The sequence below is a fragment of the Myxine glutinosa genome, chromosome 12, assembly GCF_964187855.1.
Source record: "Myxine glutinosa chromosome 12, kmMyxGlut1.1, whole genome shotgun sequence".
In the NCBI taxonomy this organism is placed as follows: Eukaryota; Metazoa; Chordata; class Myxini; order Myxiniformes; family Myxinidae; genus Myxine; species Myxine glutinosa.
The window spans coordinates 36,689,413-36,711,197 of NC_136272.1; the positions used below are offsets into that span (position 1 = coordinate 36,689,413).

Sequence of the window (21,785 nt, forward strand, 5' to 3'; positions counted from 1 at the left end):
TGGGGCCCTCCTGGGTCTCACACCATTGAACCCCTTTTCATTGAGTTGGTGATGGATGGTTTGAGTTGAAACTGTCATACCTTGTGCTTGAAGGGCAGCTTTAACCTGTTTGGCAGTTGATCGAGGTGCTTTCTTCACCATTCAAACAATCCTTCGCTGCAATCTTCGATCAAGCTTTCTCTTGCGGCCACGTCCAGGGAGGTTGGCTACAGTGCCATGGGCCTTAAACTTCCTGATAACATTGTGTACGGTGGACATAGGAACATCAAGGTCTCTGGAGATGGACGTGTAGCCTTGAGATTGTCGATGCTTGGCTACAATCTTTTGTCTGACCTCCTCAGACAATTCTCTGGTTTTGTTTCTTTTCTCCATGCTCAAACACACAGTGACAAAACAGCAGATTGACTCCTTTTCTCTTTTCAAACTGGTTGAATGAGTGATTTTTAGCTGCGATGAGCAGCTCTATGAGAGGACCGCATTGTTGTTCTCGTTGTTGGGGTATCTTTTTGAATAGCGCATGCGCATACATTCGAACGTGCGTTGGTATGAGGTAAGAACATCGCGGACTAAAATCGCGATTTGTTTGAAGAAACCAGAATAAATTTAGCTGAAAGACAAAAAGACGCTCGTGCATGCGTATAATTTAATGACTGGTCGAATTTGGTAGCGCATATTGCAACAGACATGCTGAATGGAGAAGGTGGATCAGACTCGGCAACGGTTGCTCGAGTGAGATGTGCATGGAAGAAGTTTCGGGAACTGGGTGGCGTGCTGATGATGAGGGGAGTGTCGTTGAAGCTGAAGGGAAAGGTGTATGCTGCATGTGTGAGAAGTGTTATGATTTATGGGAGCGAGACATGGGTAATAAACGTAGAGCAGCAACGAAGGTTGGAAAGGGTGGAAATGCGAATGGTTCGGTGGATGTGTGGAGTATCGTTGAGAGAGAGGAAGACAAATGATGAATTGCGAAAGATGATGGGAATAGAGCCTGTGATTGATGCTGTGAAGAGGAACAGGTTGAGATGGTTTGGTCATGTGTTGAGGAAGGATGAAAGTGACTGGTTGAGAAGAGTGATGGAAATGAATGTAGAAGGAAGCAGAGGACGGGGAAGACCGAAAAAGACTTGGCTAAAGATGGTGGAAGAAGAAATGCGGGCAAGGGGGTTAACAAGGAGAGATGCAGAAAATAGGGCAAAATGGAGAAGATTGTCATGGGGACCGCAAGGCTAACCCCCGCTCTAGCAGGGAAAATGGCCTTTAAAATGCATGTTGTTGTTGTTGTTGTTGTATATTGCAACGGATATCCTCATGATTCTACACGTCGCAGCTGGTGACCACACTGTGGTCATTTTTCTCTTGTTATATTGCAAGCACCTGCAACTCACCACAGGTGAGTTCAATTCCAAAGTAAAGGAGAATCACCTGCTTGAAAACTAATTATTTCTAACAACTTCTAAAAGGTGCCAATAATATTGTCTGGGTCATTTTAGGATTTCTGTGTGGAATAAGCTAAAATTTTGTATTTTTTTTCAGCATTTTTTGTTTTGTTCCACTGCAAGCCAAAGAAATACATATGTGGATACCAAAACATTTTTTTATTTCAACAATTTTCTGGAAGAAATGGTGCATTATTTGAAAAAACTGCAAGGGTGCCAATCTTTTGGCCACGACTGCATACATATATCAAGGTCAAAGACAAAAGACATAAAAATGACCGCACAGGTGTGGTATACACCATTCCATGTGACTGTGGTGGCGAATACATAGGCGAGACTGGAGGAAACTTAGGCCAGCGCATGAATGAACACCAGAAGGCCTTTGAGTGTAATCACCCGGAAAGATCTGCTATCGCCAAGCATGGAATAAGAGAGGGCCATGTTCCTCTATGGGACAATGTGAATGTTCTGGCGGCATCCCGAACCAGGCCAGGATGCGAATACTGGAGGCCTGGCACACTGGCCAAACGAGGGCACCGTTGACAGAGGAGACTGTGGTGTTATCATAGGTGTACGGACATCTCCTTCATAAATACACCAGAGAGACACCGATGCTGGGAAGAGGACAAGGACAAAGTGGGACATAACTGACACAGGCCACAAGGAAAACACAAACACAATACACCGCTCAAACACGCACGAAACACTTGCAACACAAGCCTGTCACGGGTCAATGGTCACGAGGTCTCGCAACACAGCTTTGTGATTGGTTGACAGAATAGGCCCACCCCCTTCCCCCAGGTATATCTGGGAGGAGGTAAACAAGGGAATTACTCTTCATAAAGGCTAGTGGAGGCCCAGTGCACGCCGGGTTGCTGGCCGAAACGTTGAGTTTTTAAGACAAAACTCTAGGTTGGAGAACAGGTAAAATGGACGTATTGGATATAATTCCCAACTGACGTTCATTACTTGATATATATATATATATATATAAATATAGATACACAGTCACCATTCCTTGATACTGGAAATCAGAGAATGCCCCACCAAGTCCCACCACCAGTGAACTATCTCCACAGAGATGAAAGGGTATAAAGAGAAGGCCCATTACTATTTTCACACAACTTGGGATCGGCATTGGATGCTGTCGATGAACAGCTGCTTACATCTCTTAAGCAAATAAAGATAAAAATGCTCCTTTTCATGAATTACAAAACAGGTTATTGGTTTTATAGGTTCTAACTTACCTGTGCTGGACTTGTGAACCTCGTTCTCTGCTTTTAGGTCAAGAAGTTCATATTGGTTGGTACGTGAGCCATCTGGAGCAACCGTTACTGAATCATCAGAGCCATTCATCCAGGTGTACACCACCTCTTGTGTTGTGTAGGCATCTGTGCATTCACAAAGCATGTTAACCATTGTGATAAAAAGAGGTGCAAACATACATGAACAGCATAACTAAAATCTGTATCATTTTATCAATTCAAAAATAAAGGTACACCTTCAGCAACAACCAACATCCAATTTATTTTACGAGGTTGTCAGTGATTAAAATGTCTCGGTTTACCTGGGTAGAGTGTTGTAATGGCGTGGACACAGGACTGATGCGCTTGAAGTTGCAGAATGTAATGTAGTTGAATTGGCAGTACTTAATATTATGGGTTTGTATTCTAAGCTTCTGGAAAACAAGCTAATCCTATAGCTAGGTGACTAACACCCATTATTAGGGCAAATCATTCACATTGTGATACAAGAATGAAATTTGTTAGTTATGATCTTATAGAGATACTTTTAAAATCTTATAGAGATACAAGTCAATTAGCCAACTCGAATTTAACATGGCGGCCATTTTGACAAAATTGCTAAAATGTGCCATAAACTTTTAAATATTGAATTTAGGATGTACGAGTAACAACACAAAATCACAGAACTACATATTATCTATCCGAGGTAGTTAAAATTACCAATTTACCTAATTAAGATAGATTGAGAAATTATTTTGATTTTTTTGATTCTGTGATTTTGTATTGAAAAGTTGATGGCACAAATTGGCACATTTTAGCAATTTTGGTGGCCATTTTGAAAAAAAAACGGCTGCCATGTTGAATATCAAGTTGGCAAATCGATTAGATTTAAAGAGTATCTATAAAGGAACAGCACTGCCAAGTTTCATGCGTGTATCACAATGCGAACCTTTGAGATATCCCCTGTATATATTTGGGTGAATCAAATATAAGCAACTTTTTTGTAGTACTATAAACTCATAAAGTGAATATATACAATGCACAAAGCTGAAAACATATATTTTGCAGTATAGTGTGCAGGATTTTGTGATCTTATTAATCTTAGCCACCATATTGTTTGGCAAATTGCCGTCAATGTAGAATTGCCTCGAGTAATGGAATTTTGACAAATCATAAAAAACCTTTCCGCAATATGAGAATGGATTCTGACTCCATAATGGCTCCACTTTGCCAAAGCCAATCTGCGTCGGCCGACAATTACAATGATAAGTTTATCACCTGAAAGTTAACAAAGCCGGTATTTTAACCACTGAGGGAAGCAAAGTAAAGCAAAGTAAAGCAAAGTAAAGCTATGTTTTGCTATGTTTTGCTATGTTTTGCTATGTTTTGCTATGTTTTGCTATGTTTTGCTATGTTTTGCTATGTTTTGCTATGTTTTGCTATGTTTTGCTATGTTTTGCTATGTTTTGCTGTGCATTATGTTTTGCACTCTGTCAAAGCGTCTTTGGGCTTCCTGAAAAGCGCTATATAAAATAAATGCATTATTATTATTATTATTAAAGCTACACCATGGTCATGTTTGGAAGTTCAAGTGTTGCTGTGAAAAGGTCGATGTGTGCTCTTAAAAACAAGAAAAATCGGCTCATGAAACTTGGAGCATTAAAAACAGAAAAATAAAGATTCAGTTTGTTTTATAAATAATTAGAAATCAAGCAATACGTGCATAAAGGTGCTTTGGGTTGCAGGATAATGTAGTTAAGGCAGCTCACATTTCACGAATGCGGTCGTGAAGTAGTCATGGACCTCATTTCTATGTACCACTCAACCCGGGTTGAAAACCGTGCTGCCCCGATCCGAGTTCTCCTGCAGGCCGCATATGATCATCCATCCATGCCGCGTGAAAAGCATGCTTGTCCATTTGGTGTATATTTTTGATTGATGTGAGCAGCTTCTTTTTTATCCTTGAGCCTCAAACAAAATCGAAAGGAATCGATGCACCCTTTTCCTTACGATAGCGTCAGCGTGAGTACTCCCAGCACTGTGGTTTGTTTCCTGCCTAGGTATTTCTGCCATCTTATGTACAGGTACAACATTTGCTGTCGTGCATTGCTGATCGGCTATGTAACAGTAGCACGTCCTTTCTTCATTTGATGGATATTCATTCCCCTCTCGGTTCCAAATGCCCTTCCATACATATACTGGTAACTGCCCTCAAGATTAGTTCCGTTCCTGCTTGATTTTCCATGGTCACCAGTGGATCCATCATCTTCCCTCCCTCTCCCTCATCACATGAGCATGTTGGCTTAGTATTCGTTATAGCGATTGGATTTTGCCTTTCGGGTAGGTTGACTGGGATGCTACCCCAGAAATCCCATCCGGGATATTCCCAGAGGGCGACTTTCTTTCCGGCAGATATCCAGTCTTTCTTGGTGTCACTCGGTCTTTCCCAATAATGATTGGCTGTCGCCAGGGTGTACAAGGTAAATAAATAGTACCGCAAAGTGGGGTAACCCCTTGGCCCATGCATGGTGGAAACCAGTTTCAAGATGGCTGCCGTGGCGGCCATATTGAAAATCGCAGCGCGCCCATTTTTGAAAGGAACCTTCCTCTACTCAACCCCGACACACACTGCAAAAATGGATTTAATCGGACAAGACTCTCTGCTCACCTTCACTCCTTCATTCCTCTTTTCTCCTGCCTCTGGAACAAACTCCCTCACTCTCTTCAATCCCATTCCACCCTCCAGGTCTTTAAAACAGCTGTTCACCACCATCTCTTATCTTCCCCCATCCAAAACCTTGATCATTTCTATCCCCGCTAATTTCACCCCAATTCCACTTTTTTTAAATACCAACTTCTGTCCTGGAAGTCCTTGGTGTCCTTGTGTTTTATACTTCTCCCACCCCCGCCCCCCCCCTTCCCACACTTCCTCCCCCCAAGCCCTCTCCCTCCCACACATCTCCCTGCTCTTAAATGTTGTGTGCTCTCAAGTGTTTGTGTGCTTCCCCTTCTCTTGTCTTCCGCTCCCTCTTTTTATATATGTTGTTTGTCTGGTTGATTTGTTTGTGAAGTAAATGTCAGCTCTTTCACGAGCCTCGATTCAGTATACAAAAAAAAAGAAGCCGTTCTGCTTGAAATTTACAGAAAACCAATTTCAAGATGGCTGCCGTGGTGGCCATATTGAAAATCGCAGCGCGCCCATGAACCTTCCTCTACTCAACCCCAACACACACTGCAAAAATGGATTTAATCGGACAAGCCGTTCTGCTTGAAATTTACAGAAAACCAATTTCAAGATGGCTGCCGTGGTGGCCATATTGAAAATCGCAGCGCGCCCATGAACCTTCCTCTACTCAACCCCAACACACACTGCAAAAATGGATTTAATCGGACAAGCCGTTCTGCTCGAAATTGACGGAAACCAATTTCAAGATGGCTGCCGTGGCGGCCTTATTGAAAATCGCAGCGCCCATTTTCGAAAGGCACCTTCCTCTACTCAAACCCAACACACACGGCAAACATGGATTTAATCGGACAAGCTGTTCTCCTTGAAATTGACGGAAACCAATTTCAAGATGGCTGCCGTGGCGGCCATATTGAAAATCGCAGCGCGCCCATTTTCGAAAGGAACCTTCCTCTACTCAACCTCAACACACATTGCAAAAATGGATTTAATCGGACAAGCTGTTCTGCTCGAAATTGACGGAAACCAAAAGTTGACGGACACCGGGACGCCCGGAACGACAATACCCCTTAGTCCAATTTGGGCTGAGGGGTGAAAAGTCAACTGAAGCAAAGCCAGTAGGTAAATTTCCAGAGGAAGAGCACCCCCCTCAGAGGGTGTTTTTGGCCCTTTAGTTCCTTACACTCTCAGGGTTCTGGGCCACACCTATAGGCCAGCAGAGTGTTCCCAAGTTTAAGAAGTCTGGGCCATGGTCTGGGATCAGCCGAGTGTTCCCCAACTAGCAATCATGGTGGGATTGTTGTTCTGGTGGAATATGAAATTACCTTCATGTGCATGTTACAACTAGGTCACTTGTTCTGTCACTTTTCTAGGGTTTTTAATAGGACTAGGGTCCGACACATTCGGATACACAAGGGTACATAATTAAGGAAGTTTGGCACAGGAGGAGGCCATTTATCCCATCATACCTGTGCTGCACCAAGCCCAGTGTCATCACCCATACACATAAGGGCTACCTACCATCCACGTAGGCCAATATCCCCATAACCCTATATCTCTAATGCATATCAAGACCTATCAAGACCTTAGACCTATCTAAATCCCTTCTCCATCCCCTTTGCTGCCACTTCCTTTCCGGGAAGCCAAATCCATGCATTAACCAGTCTCCGACTGAAAGACCCTCAAGCTAAGGCCCCAAGTACTATCACTGTCCACTCTGCTGAAAAGCTCCACTGCACATATCTTGCCACACACGTTATTATCTTAAATAGCTTGGGTTTGAATCCCGACCCAGCTATAAACTGTCATCAAGGTGTTTCACAGGCAGGGTGATACCATCAATGTGTGTGCTGTCCCTTGGATGGACGTTAAACTGGGCCTCCCATCTGTCGGCATTAGTTGGTGGATGTTAAAGATCCCATGATGTCCTTCGCGAAGAGTACGCGAGCTATCGCCGACGCTCTGAACAAATTATAAATTATTGGCCAGACATACAAAGGGCACTGCATCAGCAGCACAGCCAAGCTTTCAGGCAATGATGCTACCCTGACTACGGGGGCGATTCCCGCTAGGACTGGCAGGTGGAATGCCTGGGTGGGCTTCAAGCAACCAGCTCCAATGCGGAGGGCGTTGTTAATGGCAGCATCAACCTTTCTCACGTGTGGGCTTCTGCTCCAGGCTGGGGCGCAGTATTCGGCTGCAGAGAAGACCAGGGCTTGCGTGGATATTCGTAGGGTCTTGGCGGAGGCTCCCCAGGTCGTACCAGCGAGACGTCGGATAAGCGAGACCCTTGAATATAACCTAAAACCCTGTTTGATTTCTATTTTCTGACCTATAGCTGCCTGGCTTTGCTCTGTATGGTTACCCCTCATATCCATTACCACCCCCCAGATCCTTTTCCTGTGTCACACGTGCCAAGTCTGCTCTTTGCATCATGTAATCTCTATTTTCATCATTCTTACCCATCCCCAGCACCTTAGATTTGTTTAGGATAAACTGCATCTGCCAGTCCTTTGACCAATCTATTAAAGTATCGAGGCTTTCCTGAATCTGATCACTATCATGCCCTTCTGAATCTCAGCTATCTTCCTTACCTCCAATCTTTGCGTCATTTGCAAATTTTTAAATATGACTCTTAACCATACAAACCAAACCATTGATGTAAATAATGAATAATAATGGTACCAGAACTGATCCCCTGAGATACCCCACGACTTAAATCCTCCCGGTCAGACATACTCTCACTCACAGCCGATCTTTTCTTCCTTTCACTAATCCAGCTAGCTACCTGACCAGCGTCACACGTCCACACCTTGGAGAACAACCTCCTATGTGGTACCTTATCAAATGCCTTCTGAAAGTCAAGATGCACTACATCCACTGCACTTCCCTCATCGACCCAATCCGAAACGACTTCGTTGAATTCCAATAAATTAATTTGTTAAACATGTTCTCCCATTCGTAAATCCATGATGACTGCTTTTAATTAGTTTGTATTCATTCAAATGTTTCCTTATTCATTCCTTAATTAATGTCTCCAACACCTTTCCCACAACTGAAGTCAAGCTAATAGGTCCACAGTTCCCAAATTATTCTCTCGAACCTTTCTTAAATTGCGGTGTTACATTTGCTGCTCTCCAATTCTCTCGTACCTGTCCGGACTCGAATGAGCTGTTAAATATATCCGCCATCACCATGCTTATCAGCTCTGCCACCTCCCGCAATACTCTCGGATGCATATTATCCAGCCCCGGAGCTTTACCATCCCTTCAATTTTCTAGCTGCTTCCTCACTCCATCTACTCATTCATGGATCTCTTCTAAAAGCCCTTGCTCTCCCCTGAGATAGATACTCTCCGCTATTGGAAGTTCCCCTCACTGTTCCCGTGTAAATGTAGAAGCAACAAAACATTTAAAGGCCATTCCGTCACCCTCATCATCCACCGATTTTCCTGTGCTTTTCCTCAATGGGCCCATACTCCTCTTAACCCTTTCCTTACACCTCATATACTTAAAGAATGTCTTTCTGTTAATTTCAAAATTCTTGCCTATGTCCTTTTCATATTCCCTTTTGGCCTGCTGAGTTATTTTCACAACTAGTCTGCTTCTTCCTCTACTGATGAGAGTCGGACTCTAGTCCTGTTGTTTCGTACTTAATAAATACCTTCTGCTTCCACTTAATTACACTGCATACCTCCCTGCTCAACCACCCTGGTCTCTTTCTGCCTCTACCTTTACACCTCACTGGAATACACCGAGTTACTCTGCACCCTACATATTTGCTCCTTGAGCTAGGTTGCCCATTTCTCGGAAACCATGTAGTCAGGTTCACGATGTTAACAAATATAATTTCGTTCAAAAATTTGGTAGATTAGCAAACCTGTACATTTTTGGAATCATCAGAGCATGGAGAATCCGAAAATCAATGTTGACATTTGCACAGACACCTGCATGGCCGCCATTTTGAATTTTCAAAATGGCCGCCATAAAATACATATTTTGCGCTATCTCGGCTTCTAGTCAACCTAGAAACTCAATATAATATGCTAATCCTATGTTTTCTGGGTCAAGGAATCCAATAAAGGCCTCAAAATAGTGCTCAGGATTATAGAAAAGCAACAAACAAAGGTAATTGAAAACCATTGTCTTTATATTTGTGATATAACTGTATTACATAATACATGATATTGCAAGAAAGCAGCCTTGTGAGTGAGTATCAGATTGAACTATAAGTCCTATACACAGGATCTACTAGGTCTATACCATTAAGGAATATGCTTTTACAGATCTTCATCACTGTCCTGAGTGTCATTTTCGCAAAGGTGTCTACGCAAATGCCAACATTAATTTTTGGATTCCTCATGCTCTGAATATTCCAGAAATGTATAGTTTTGCTAATCTCCAAAAATTTTGAACGAAAAAACATAGTGAACCTGACTAAACCACCCACTTTACCCAATCGAAAGCACCCAAATCACTTCTCATACCCTCAAAGGTTGTCCTCCTAGAAGCGAACAGCCATACACTACCATTCCGAACTTCACATTTAAACAGAAGAGTTGCACTTATTATATTGTGGTCGCTTGATCCCAGATGCTATCCGACCTCCACCTACTCCACCACATTGGGATTGTCACTCAAAAAGTGTTACGCAGCATACACCCTCATGAGTTTTTGTATAACTGTGTTAAAAAGCGATCCTGGACTAGATCTAAAAAATCCTCATCTGTTCTGCCTTTTCCCTGTTCCTGTACACAATCTATCCCGGGCAGGTTAAAATCCCCCTTAATCAATAATCTTCCCTTATGACATGCCCTTCTGAATTTTTAACATATCCAGCTTTTTTTGCTCTATCCCTAAGAACAGGAGCCCTATAAAAGCATCCCACAAGTATTGCCATCTCTAATCTCTATCCACACAGAATCCTCTCCATCAATTCCCTCCCTTTCTCTCGATACAATACTGTCTTTCACCCAGATTGGTACATGTCTCTCCTTTTCTTTTTCCTATCACACCTCCTCCGGCAGTCTGTAGCCTTGAATCCCTGCCCTTCAGGTAGATTGCTCACTAAACCATGTCTCCCTTACAGCAATGATGTCATTCCCCTCGCCATCCACCCGAGCTTCCAGCTCTTCCATCTTCCCATTCAGGATCCTGGCTTCAACCTTTTTCCCAGCCAGCATTCATGTACAACACCTGCAACCTTTCCCTTCCATTAACCACCCCATGCTGCCCCAAACCTCCAACCTCATCCTCAGTTTCTAGTCTTAAAAAAGTCCCAATTTCTTTCTCAAATACCACTCAAATCTTGCCGCCCCAATTCGAGAAGCACCCTGCACCCGACGGCATACACCTACTATGACGATACAAGGATCACCACATTTTCACAAACCCAATCCCCTCCTTCCTACAACACCTCTCCAACTACTGGTTCACATCTGTCACTCTATTTTAGAAATCTGCACATCACTCTATTAATAGAAATCTGCATTCTGCAATGTCTGTTATATAAATATGTATATACTAGCGGAAACCCGTGGAACATCCACGGAAGGGTGTATGGATATGGTGTATGGATAGAGTGTACCATTATGGATGGCATAGGGGAGCGCTCATGGGATCTTCTTCTTCCGTTAAGCTCCAATTTTTTCTCTTTAAGTTAAGTCCAATCAGTCCTCTCTGCTCGAAGTGCTCAGGCCATGCCTTCCCGCTCTCATACGTTTATTTCCGTTCGGTGTAGAAAGAGATTGACATATCGTTCGTCTGTTTTCAGCTCGTTATCTTTAAGCTTCCTTACGTCTCGCCACCTGCTACACCTTTCTGAGTTACGAGGATTTATGCAACGCACCCCGAGTATCGCAACGTCACTCCATTTAACTTTATTAAAATGACGATAAAGACGTTTCCTTATATATCCGAATTTAAAATGTTCAAGGGAATAAAAAGACCATTTGGTTCACACCACCCAAGTTCACACCACTCGACTGTCCAATCAGCAGACGACTCGCTTCGCCTTCGCCCAGCAGACGCCAATACGATGGCGTCGTAAGATGGCGTCGTATCGGCAGTTAATCGGATGCTTTTGGGCCCCAACGTCGGCTAATTCAGATTTTTCGAGTATGGCTGTACATGATAAACAAAGAGCGCGGTTCGTAGATCGTAAATCCATTAGTGCCGTGGGCATCGGGTCACTGGGTGCGGCGTAAAAGGGATAACAAAGTCGAGTCCTTACGCTATTATTATATAGATACTCGTATGCATATATATGGTTTACATTGGTTTACACCAATCATAATTCAAACAATTATTTTGCACAAATGTATTTTTAATACACGTGATATTACCTTTTATAAACAATTGAAGTAAAAAAAAAAAAAATCCCCCCCCAAAAAAAAAACAAATTGGAAATATTTTCAAAACAAATACCCTTAGGACATACCGACGGGAGAGATAGGTGCATACCAGAAGTTTGGAACGATTTCACAAAAGTTTGAGAGAGTAGTTCAGTGACAACACAGGACAACACAGACACTGCACAGATATATATATATAGATATAAAAAATATATAAAATATATATATATTGTTGCGGATCTCAGCGCCGGCCTTCTCCCCTTACCAAGGGGGGATTAGTCCCCTTGTCTTTGACTGGCCGACGGGACCCGGGACCTATGACGTCCTTCCTGGACAGCGCGAAATAGGGTCGTAGGACTAGAATCACTATTGCCTAATTACTCACGCTGCCCAGAAATGGGGAAATAAGCCCCGCACGAATCACGCGTGCTGAGACGCCGAGTGGTGCGTACACGCGATCCGTGCTGTTTAGTTGGTGAACCCGGTTCTAGCGATCTTACTCGTACCACGCTTAGCCAAAGGAGAAATCACACAGGCGATCGAATTGGGAAGAAAGGAATAACAAGATTTATTTACACTATTTACAATGATTCCAGAAAAGAGGACACAGTGCAGCCTTAAAAACAGTCTTAACTTAATCCCCAGGACAAACGGGCCCGTCTCACACACAGACACAATGACACGGGGTTTGCAGCTGCAGGATGATGTTCACCACGTCCAGGGATGGCTCTCGTGCAGCTCCCTCTGGCCTCTGGTTCGTCCCGGGCAAATGGTAAGTAGAGGGGCAGGAGCTCTCCGTGTGTCGTTTGGCGCACACGGGATAACACGGGGCGAACGGTAGGGTCTGGGCTCTGGCGGTTATCACTGGCGGCTATTGCCGCGTTCACTCGTGTGGCTGAATAGGCGATATTTGCCACCGGCGCGTCTGGCTGCCTTTCCTTCGGCACGTACGTAATACTGAGATATAGCGCAATGCCTCCAAAGCGAGCGCTGCAAATCACGTTCTTCACAGTCCTCTCGCGCGCGCTCTCCCCTTGCGAGTTCTCTCGTGCCAATCAGTCCTCCTCGTTCTCCCTCTCGTGCTCCTTGTAACAAGTGATCTCTCTCTCAAGTCCTGTTCACCACTACCCATAAGTCCTCTGTGCAGTGACTTTTATAGGCACGCCCCACGAACCTTCTAGCACTTACCAGACGCGCCTTACCACGCCCTGTCACGCCATGCTGTTAGAGCCCTGGTTGGCTGGTGGCCCTTAGCGTCATCGCCTCTGACGCGTTGCCTTGACGCCGCCCCACGCCGACCCCGCGCTCCTCCCTCTTAGGCCTACCTCGTGTTACTTGACTGGTGAGCGAGCAAAGGGCAGCAAACGCTGCTGGCAGCCAAAGCATAATAAATGCTGCGGGTAGCCAAAGCGTAACAAACTGAGGGATCAGCCAAATGGGGCACGGGATCAATTATGCCCATGGAGGTGGAACTTGGAGGGTGGACGTAAAAATGAAGGGACCTAAACCCATGTCTTTACACAATGCAGATATTACTAGTGGAAATGGCCTATACTTACACATACTATGACATAACTAATACTACAGGTGGCCTACGTGTTGCTCGTGGACTAACTATGGGGGGCAACCCTTTAACCCTTAATGATCAATATGTGCCAATCTCAAAACCGTAGCAATATATTATATATATATATATATACTAGCGGGGTCACCCGTGGGAATCCCACGGGCATGGATGTGTGTGACATTTCGACATATTGAGTTCGATGCTGCACCTGCACATTCAGTTATATAAAATGGTTTAAAAAACTTTCTTCTGATATTTGTGATTTATTTCAAACAAACTGTATTTCCCATCTACACGGGCATGTATTCCTATTAACGTTATGTAAAGTACATAAATTGTGTGGATTACATCATTTGTGGATGTGATCAATTGCCAGTAACCATCTTATATAACTGAATGTGCAGGCGCAGCATGTAACTCAATATGTCGAAATGTCACACACATCCATGCCCGTGGGATTCCCGCATGGATGTGTATGGCGAATTTTAAATATATGTCGACTGTTATTTTAGGCGGTGTATTTTCGTTTATCATCATGGCGCGATTTAAAAAAATATATCTCTGCATTTTCCTCTCCAATACCTCCTCACACTTTACACACACACCGGCCCATGTTTACATATACACACACACACACACATATACACCCACACACATATACACATACACACACACGTACATCGACACACATGCACACACACACACACACACACACACACACACGTACAGACACATATACACATATGCAAATATGTATACACATATGTATCCACATATACACATATATACACATATATACATCTCCCCACACACACACACACACACACACACACACACACACACACACACACACACACACACACACACAAAAACAGACACACGTACAGACACATATACACACAAACACACACACACAGACATGTATATACACATACAACAACAACATGCATTTTAAGGCCATTTTCCCTGCTAGAGCGGGGGTTAGCCTACATACACATACACACACATATATACACACACACACACATATTCACGCGCACACACACACACACACACGTACACACACGTACACATGTCCCACATGTATATATCCCACATCCCACATGTATATACATGTTTAAAGTGTACGTGCCCTTCCCCCCTCCCCCGCCCGGCAACGCTGGGTACTTCTGCTGGTAACGAATAAAATAAAAACGAAGAAATAGGTGGAATTGGCTGAAATTCGCTCGGTGAATTCACGCGGTGTATTCGGTTCGGCTCGGTTCACTCGGTTTAAAGAAAAAGCGATAATGTCGACATGTTGCTGTCTGTGTCATGTTGGGCGGTGTATGATACTCGTTGGCTGTTGGGCGGTGTATGATACTTGTTGGCTGTTGGGCGGTGTTGTGCGGTGATATGGTGTATTTTAAAAAATATATCTCTGCATTTTCCCGCGTTGGTGACACCGAGTCGTTCTTCATCGATCGTCTCATTCATTTTGGAAATGGAAGTTTCCACGCAACGCATGAATTGTCACGATCCTCAAGAGGAATTTGTCTCGTAATCATCAAATGATAAATGGCAAGTAAATTATATTGTGGAAAATTAAAGATTTCAAATAAACCTATTTAAAGTGTATGCGCACATAACTAATAAAAAAAACGAAGAAATATCTCTCGGTAATTTCCTGAAACATATTTTACTTCCGGCTAATATGTTGAATGAAATAAAAACGAAGAAATATATGTCGGCATCATTGTCGACGTTTTTGTGACGACTATCATCAAACGAAATAGTAATATATCATAACGGAAAAGCAAAAGCGAATTTTTAATATATATCGACACATTGCCGGCGGTGTCATGTTGGGCGGTGTATGATACACCATGACGCGATTTTAAAAAATATATCTCTGCATTTTCCCGCGTGTGTGGATTGTTCTCAATTATTGCTGACACCGAGTCTAAAAGTAAAACCATCGATAAAAATGAAATCATATGGTGAGTTAGATTGGAGATAAAGGCGTGAGAGAGACTCAATGGCCTTGAAGTTACAGGCCTTTGAGAATTCATTTCGTTCTATAAACGGCAACTTTCATCGGATTTTCTTCCCGTTTTTTTTCAACCGAGTCTAAAACTATGTTAGCGACTGTGAAAAATGAAATGATTTATCGAATTTGATTTGAAATAAAACTGGGGGAGAGCAAGACACCACGGGCCTACAAAACAGGACTCAAAGCTATGCGAGTTAATAAAATGGTGGATATTTGTTTATAGCCACTCCCAGAATGGGTGGAGCTATGGGTGGAGCTACTCTGCAAACCGAGTAAGCCACACCCCGGACAGACACCCAACAGATAGACAGACAGACAGACAGACAGAATCATCTACGGCTATTATAATATAGATATATATATATATATATATATATATATATATATATATATATATATATATATATATATATATATATCAGGACCCATCCACGTCTCTCACCTGTAATGAGGAGCTTTGAGTGGAACATTGTTCCTGTTACAAGCTCTTGGGGCAAGCTGCCACATGGAGGGTTTGTGGGTTTTTGGGGGTTCTTTCTGCCTTACGGCCTGCATTCCTGGTTCTGCAGTGTGTAATAGAAGATGTCATTGGAAAGGATGCTCCCACGGGCTTACCAACAGAAAGCTAGAGGCCAGAACTAAGGTCGAGCCTCCTGGGATGCTGCCTCATCACCTGGCGCACAATATTAGGTCCGCATTTCTGCCAGTTCACAACTGGGGCCACATCAAACACAGTATTCTGGTTGGCCCTTCGAGATCACCAGCTTGCACTTGGTGCCATCTGGCATGGTCCTTGCTTATCTGCAAAGTTCCCTGAAGCTCCTCGCCTCGTCTTTATTTTACTTTGGGCCAATCATCTGTGGCACTCCCATTCTGATTCTAATTTCCCATCTTTTTTCTTTTCTTTTCCACCCAGGAGCTCCCTCTCGGTTTCTGGACTTGAGCCTCCTTCTGCAGTATGAATTCTGTCGAAATCCTTTGAGTTTTGGTGGTCGGGGAAGATTTTTGGCCCAATTCTTTTACAAACTGGCTGGCCAGGAGTGATATTTGACGAAATGTGATTTTGGCAGGAATTTGACGTTTGGCCCAACACCAGGCACCTTGGGATATTTAGCGTGCATCAACTAATGATAGCAAACAGGACACTGGGCTTAACATCGATATGAGGGATGGTGCACTTTGCGATGTAATGTCCTGCCCAATAACCACAAATCCTACAGTCCATATATGGATCTGAAATCAAACCCAGACGAGACAGCTTAAAAGTAATGCCGCTTCCTCTCCACTATCCTGTCAGACAAAGTAGTAAAATGTAAATACAGGAAGAAGAACTACCAGGGTGTTTTAAAGCTATACTTCCATGAAGACTACTGTACCTCTGTTACTCTAATAGTTAGTCTGTACTCTGCAGTGAAATAAAAGGTGTTTTTGAGGGGTCATTCATAAAGATACATCATTCATGAGAACATATAGTCGAGCAAAATAGGTAAGTAAACATTGATGAAATCACATGGGAAATTCCATGTAGGAGAAACAATATAATTATAGAACTCACAAATGTATTTTTCATTCTAACTATAAATATTTAAAGATTGAAAAACAAAACAATGTTGGTGGGTTTTGGACTATTCTGAGTATGTCGTTCATACAAGTTTTTGAATGTCGCAATGACAATATCGCAATGACAATAATAGTTCGGCACAAGCAGAAAATACAATAAATACAACAAACAACAACATGCATTTTAAGGCCATTTTCCCTGCTAGAGCGGGGGGTTAGCCAGAAAATACAATAAATAAACCAGGAAAAAGAAAAACGAGTACGGGAGAATTAAATCCACAGAAAAGAGGGATGTGGAGTGAATGGCTAGCATAAAAGGGTGGCCCACAGTCGGAAATGGTTTTCACCTTTCACAGGAAACCTGTCCAGTGGATCAAAAAGATAATAAATTGTATTCCTGAATGGCATTTTCAGAGCCATTACTTATCTCCTTTTGTGACTTACATGGAATACGTAGATACTGCTTGAAAAAGGCATATATGACTGTCATATGACCAACACATCACAGCTCATTTAACACCAAATTCTACTTGGTTTATAGTTTTCGCTCCCATCCCTCTCTTGAAAGAATAAATCAATAAACACATATTGCTTTAGTGGAGGCCTTTTTGGGAGGGACAGACAACAATATCCTTGGTGAGCTGGACATCAAAACGTCTTCGTACTTGAATAAAATTTCAATGCCCTCGACTAGTCCAACGAAAACCAAAAATAAGAGACTATTATAATATTCATATATCAGCATTCATAGATTTTAATTATAAGCCAAAGCATGAAGGTTAGTTAACACATTGTACTCAGAAAGGTGATGGCCTATACATATTGCATGAAGTATTTTTTTATCTCGGATTTAAAAATACATCAGATGTAAATTTATTTCAGTGGCTTAGGAACTATTCCTTGCTTTATGAAGTGAAGGAAAGGTAAGGGAAAGAGGAGGCAGGTTAAAGAAGTCCGACACCTCTATATGTACCATAGAACCCTGACATTCACGGATTTGCCATTCGCGGAACCCACGTATTCACGGTTTATGAAATGTGACCTGCTTCGACATTCGCGGCTCCTGTGCTGCAGCTATTCAAAGAATGACCTGGTCTGAATCCAAGTTGATGATCGGAGATCAAGCCATTGGAGACGAGGAAGGATTTGATATCGGTAGCAATGATGGATTCCATGACTTTGCTGATAATTGGGAGCAGGCTGATTGGTCTGTAGTTGCAAGGATCTGTTTTTGCACCTTTTTGTGTAAAGCGGTAATGTTTGCTGATTTCCAAGATGCTGGCAGATGACCTTGAGCAAAAGAGAGGGTGAAAAGAACAGAGAGAGGGTGAGATAGAGCGGCAGAGCAGGATTTTAGGACCCATGTGCTGATGCCGTCTGGTCCTGTTGCAGAATCAGAGTCGAGGTTTGACAAAAACTTCTCCACCTTGTCAGGAGAGAAGGAGACAGAGTCCAGGAACAGTTGGGTTCGACTGGGTAAGGTGGGAACAGAGAGAGATGGGTTTGGGACACAAGATTTTGAGGCAAACACAGAGTTGAGGCATTCGGCTTTGTCACGTGCGGTGTCAACTGTGTAGCCATTTGAGGCAAGGGAGGGGATGGAGGGGGAACAAACACCAGAAACGGATTTGACCAGACGACACCAGGATTTGGAGGAAGGAGACAGGTTTGATAGTTCATCCTTGAGTGTGGAGAGATAGTGATTCCTGGCACTCCTGAGGGTAGACACATACTTGTTCTGAGCTTGGTGGAAGGAACTGAGATTGCCTTCCAAGAGGCAAAGGCAAGTTGTTTCAGGGCAACTGCCTCAACAGAAGATTCAGTGTACCATGGACGGGAGGAAGGGTTGGAAGAATTCCCAGGAAGAATTGATGTCAGAGGCAGTAGAGATGGGAGACAAGTCCAGACGATTGATGGCTGCTTGCAGACCATGCCAGTCAGCCTGATTGAAATGCCAGACTCGTCGGCGCTGAGGAGGCTCTCTGAGAATGGCCAGAGAGATGTCCACTTTAACAAGCACATGATCAGAAGAACCGATTGGAGCAGAAGAAGAGCAGCAGACATTTGCAGGGAAGTTTGTCATAACCAAGTCTAGAAGAGAAGATACTCCATTAACTGAGGTCCGGGTCGGGAAATTGAGATTGTGTCAGTCCCAATGAGTCGCAGAAGTCCTTTGCTGAGTTGCCATGGCTGGTGAGAGAGGAACCCACACCCAGCCAGCTGGCATGATGACAGTTGAAGTCGCCACATATGAGGAAGAGAGAGTTGGGATGAGTTGATAGAAGTTGGTCCATGTTGTCAGACAGCGAAATGTAAATGGAGTCATCACTGTTTGGAGGACGGAACAGAACACATATGGGAGGTGGGAGGTGGGAGGTGTCCCAAACCAAGCTCAGAACAAGTATGTGTCTACCCTCAGGAGTGCCAGGAAGCACTATCTCTCCACACTCAAGAATGAACTCTCAAACCTGTCTCCTTCCTCCAACTCCCAAAAGGTGGGAGCGGAGAGGAAGCCGAAGCCAGAGGTACTCCTGGGGGTGGGGTGGAGAGAGGGCAGTGCAAGGAAAGTGAGGAAGAGAGTTTTTGATAAAGATAGCAACTCCACCACCAGGACGATGCTCAGGTCTATCATACTGGAGGAGGGAGTAACCAGGAAGAGATATTAAGGAATCAGAGACATCTTGAAGGAGGAAAGTTTCTGTTAAGCAGACCAAGTCTGGATTATCAGAAGCAACCTGAATGGAGAGATCAATCAGGTTTGAGCGAAGGCCCCGGATGTTTGAGGTCCATGCCGTTAATGAGGAGAGAGGGGGAGCATCGGGTGCAGGACAGGGGATGGGAGGAGTAGGGTCAGATGAAGGATGAGAGGGGGAGGTATGGAGGTCCTCAGAGGGGGAGGTCCTCAATTTTCATCCGATTGACTTTAAATGTGAATCGGATCAACATATCAGCAAAATGAATTCAACCACCAACTATTTTTGAGATCAACATAGGTCACAAGGTCAACATAGGCCAAAGCTCAACCACTTTTTCTCGTATTTCTAAAATCCTCAATTTTCATCCGATTGACTTGAAATTTGAATAGGATTTTCATATCAGCGAATTGAATTCAACCACCAACTATTTTTGAGATCAACATAAGCCAAAATGTCAACAACCATTTCAAATTTCAAAAATCCTCAATTTTCATCCGATTGACTTGAAATTTGAATCGGATTAACATATCAGCTAAATGCATTCAATCACGAACTATTTTTGAAGTCAACATAGGCCAAAAGGTCAGCATAGGCCGATTTTGTAAAATTTCTCAATTTTCATCTGATTAACTTAAAATTTGAAGACGATTTGCATATCAGGTCACTGAATTCAACCACCAATTATTTTTGAGGTCAAAAGGATGCTCTACTGAGTACCATTCTACTTTGTTCTCTTTTGCCAAGTGTCACTCTATGAGTGATTTTTCATTTGTTTGTTTGTCTGTCTGTCTGAGAACAAGATATCTCAAAAAGTTGTGGACGGATTCGGACGAAATTTGGCAGAGATGTCGTGTATGATTAGATTAGACAAGGACTAAATGATTAGATTTTGGTGAAGATCTGGATTCGGATCTGGCTAGTAGAATTTTTTAAGTGATTCTTCACCATTAGGAGATCGGGCCAAAAACGACATATAGGAGGCTATCTAAAAAAGTTGTGGACTTATTTGGACGAAACTTATTGGAGAGGTTGGGTGTGTGACAAGGCCGAATTGCTTCAATTTTGGTGAAGATCTGAATATGGATTCGGATGCGAGAGTTATTTAATTTTGAAGTGCGCATGCGCAAGATTGGAGGTCTCGTCTCTTCAAAGCTGTCCATGCACGCTCGCTTTCGAAGTTAAGTAACTTTTCACAATTGTGTTTTTGTCGAAACTGGTCTTGTATGTACCTATTGGGGTGTCTTTAATAGTATTCTTGGCGTTGGTTTTTTGTACCTGTGTACAGAATCGTCGGTCTTTCTCATCGTGTATTCTGAGGCCTAAGTGTAGTACTAGGCTACTGTGTCCAACCTTGGCTTTAGGCTTTGTTTTTGTCTCAGCGGTTCTCCGATCACGCTGAAATTTTTTTCCGGTCTCTGTTTTCACGGTCTTTTCATCCCATACTTCCTTGTTTTAAAATCTCAAAAAAAAACCAAAAAAAAAAACCCAAAAACATTTCCTTCCGTTTTTATTCGTTTATTCGTTCTTAGTTGTTCGTTCGTTCATTCTTCGACCACGCTGTTTGTGATCACGTTGTTAAAAAATGTCTCATCTGAACCCTGAAGACCTGTATTCTGTCATATTCTATAACACCTTTTTCTTCTTCTTCTATAAAAGGATGCTTTCGACTTGCTCACCAAATCCATTCATTCCAAAAAAAAATTCCATCTCTTATAGTTATAGTGCATCTTTCATTCATTCCCTAAACTCTCCAGCACTCCATCCTCCCTCCAGCGTCCTCAAACGTATTTTTGACTCGAATGTCTCAAGAAACTCATTTTGCAATAAATGTTCGTTTCCCATTAATCGTACATTTTTCAAAATCCCATCACCCCAAAATCCCATTTCCCATCACCCCTCCCCTCTAAATCTACCCCCTTGCCCATCCCCTCCAAATCATCCCCATCACCCATCTCTTTCAAATCTTCCCCCTTGCCCCTCCCCTCCAAATCTTCCCAATCACCCATTCCTTTCAAATCTCCCCCCACACCCCTCCCCTCCGAGACTCTCCCTCGCTCCTCCCCTCCTAGACTCCCCTCTCACCCCTCCCCCTCAAAGCGTCCTCCCCGCTTCTTCCCCCTTCCAACTTTCACCTTCATCTCCCTCAACCTTCTGCCTCGCTCTTCCCCCTCGTCAAATAACACCTCACTGCGCCTCTCCCAATCACCATCAAACC

The 21,785-nt window shown here is 43.2% G+C and overlaps 1 protein-coding gene across 1 annotated transcript in view; it reads right to left on the reverse strand.

The window, feature by feature from the left end:
- The window catches only part of LOC137437955 (gamma-aminobutyric acid receptor subunit alpha-2-like), a 373,866-nt gene that overhangs the window by 58,276 nt on the left and 293,805 nt on the right, over positions 1 to 21,785 (reverse strand). The window contains exon 6 of the mRNA XM_068132744.2: positions 2,684 to 2,827. Within this exon, the coding sequence (XP_067988845.1) occupies positions 2,684 to 2,827 (144 nt within the window). The remainder of the gene's footprint in view (positions 1 to 2,683; positions 2,828 to 21,785) is intronic.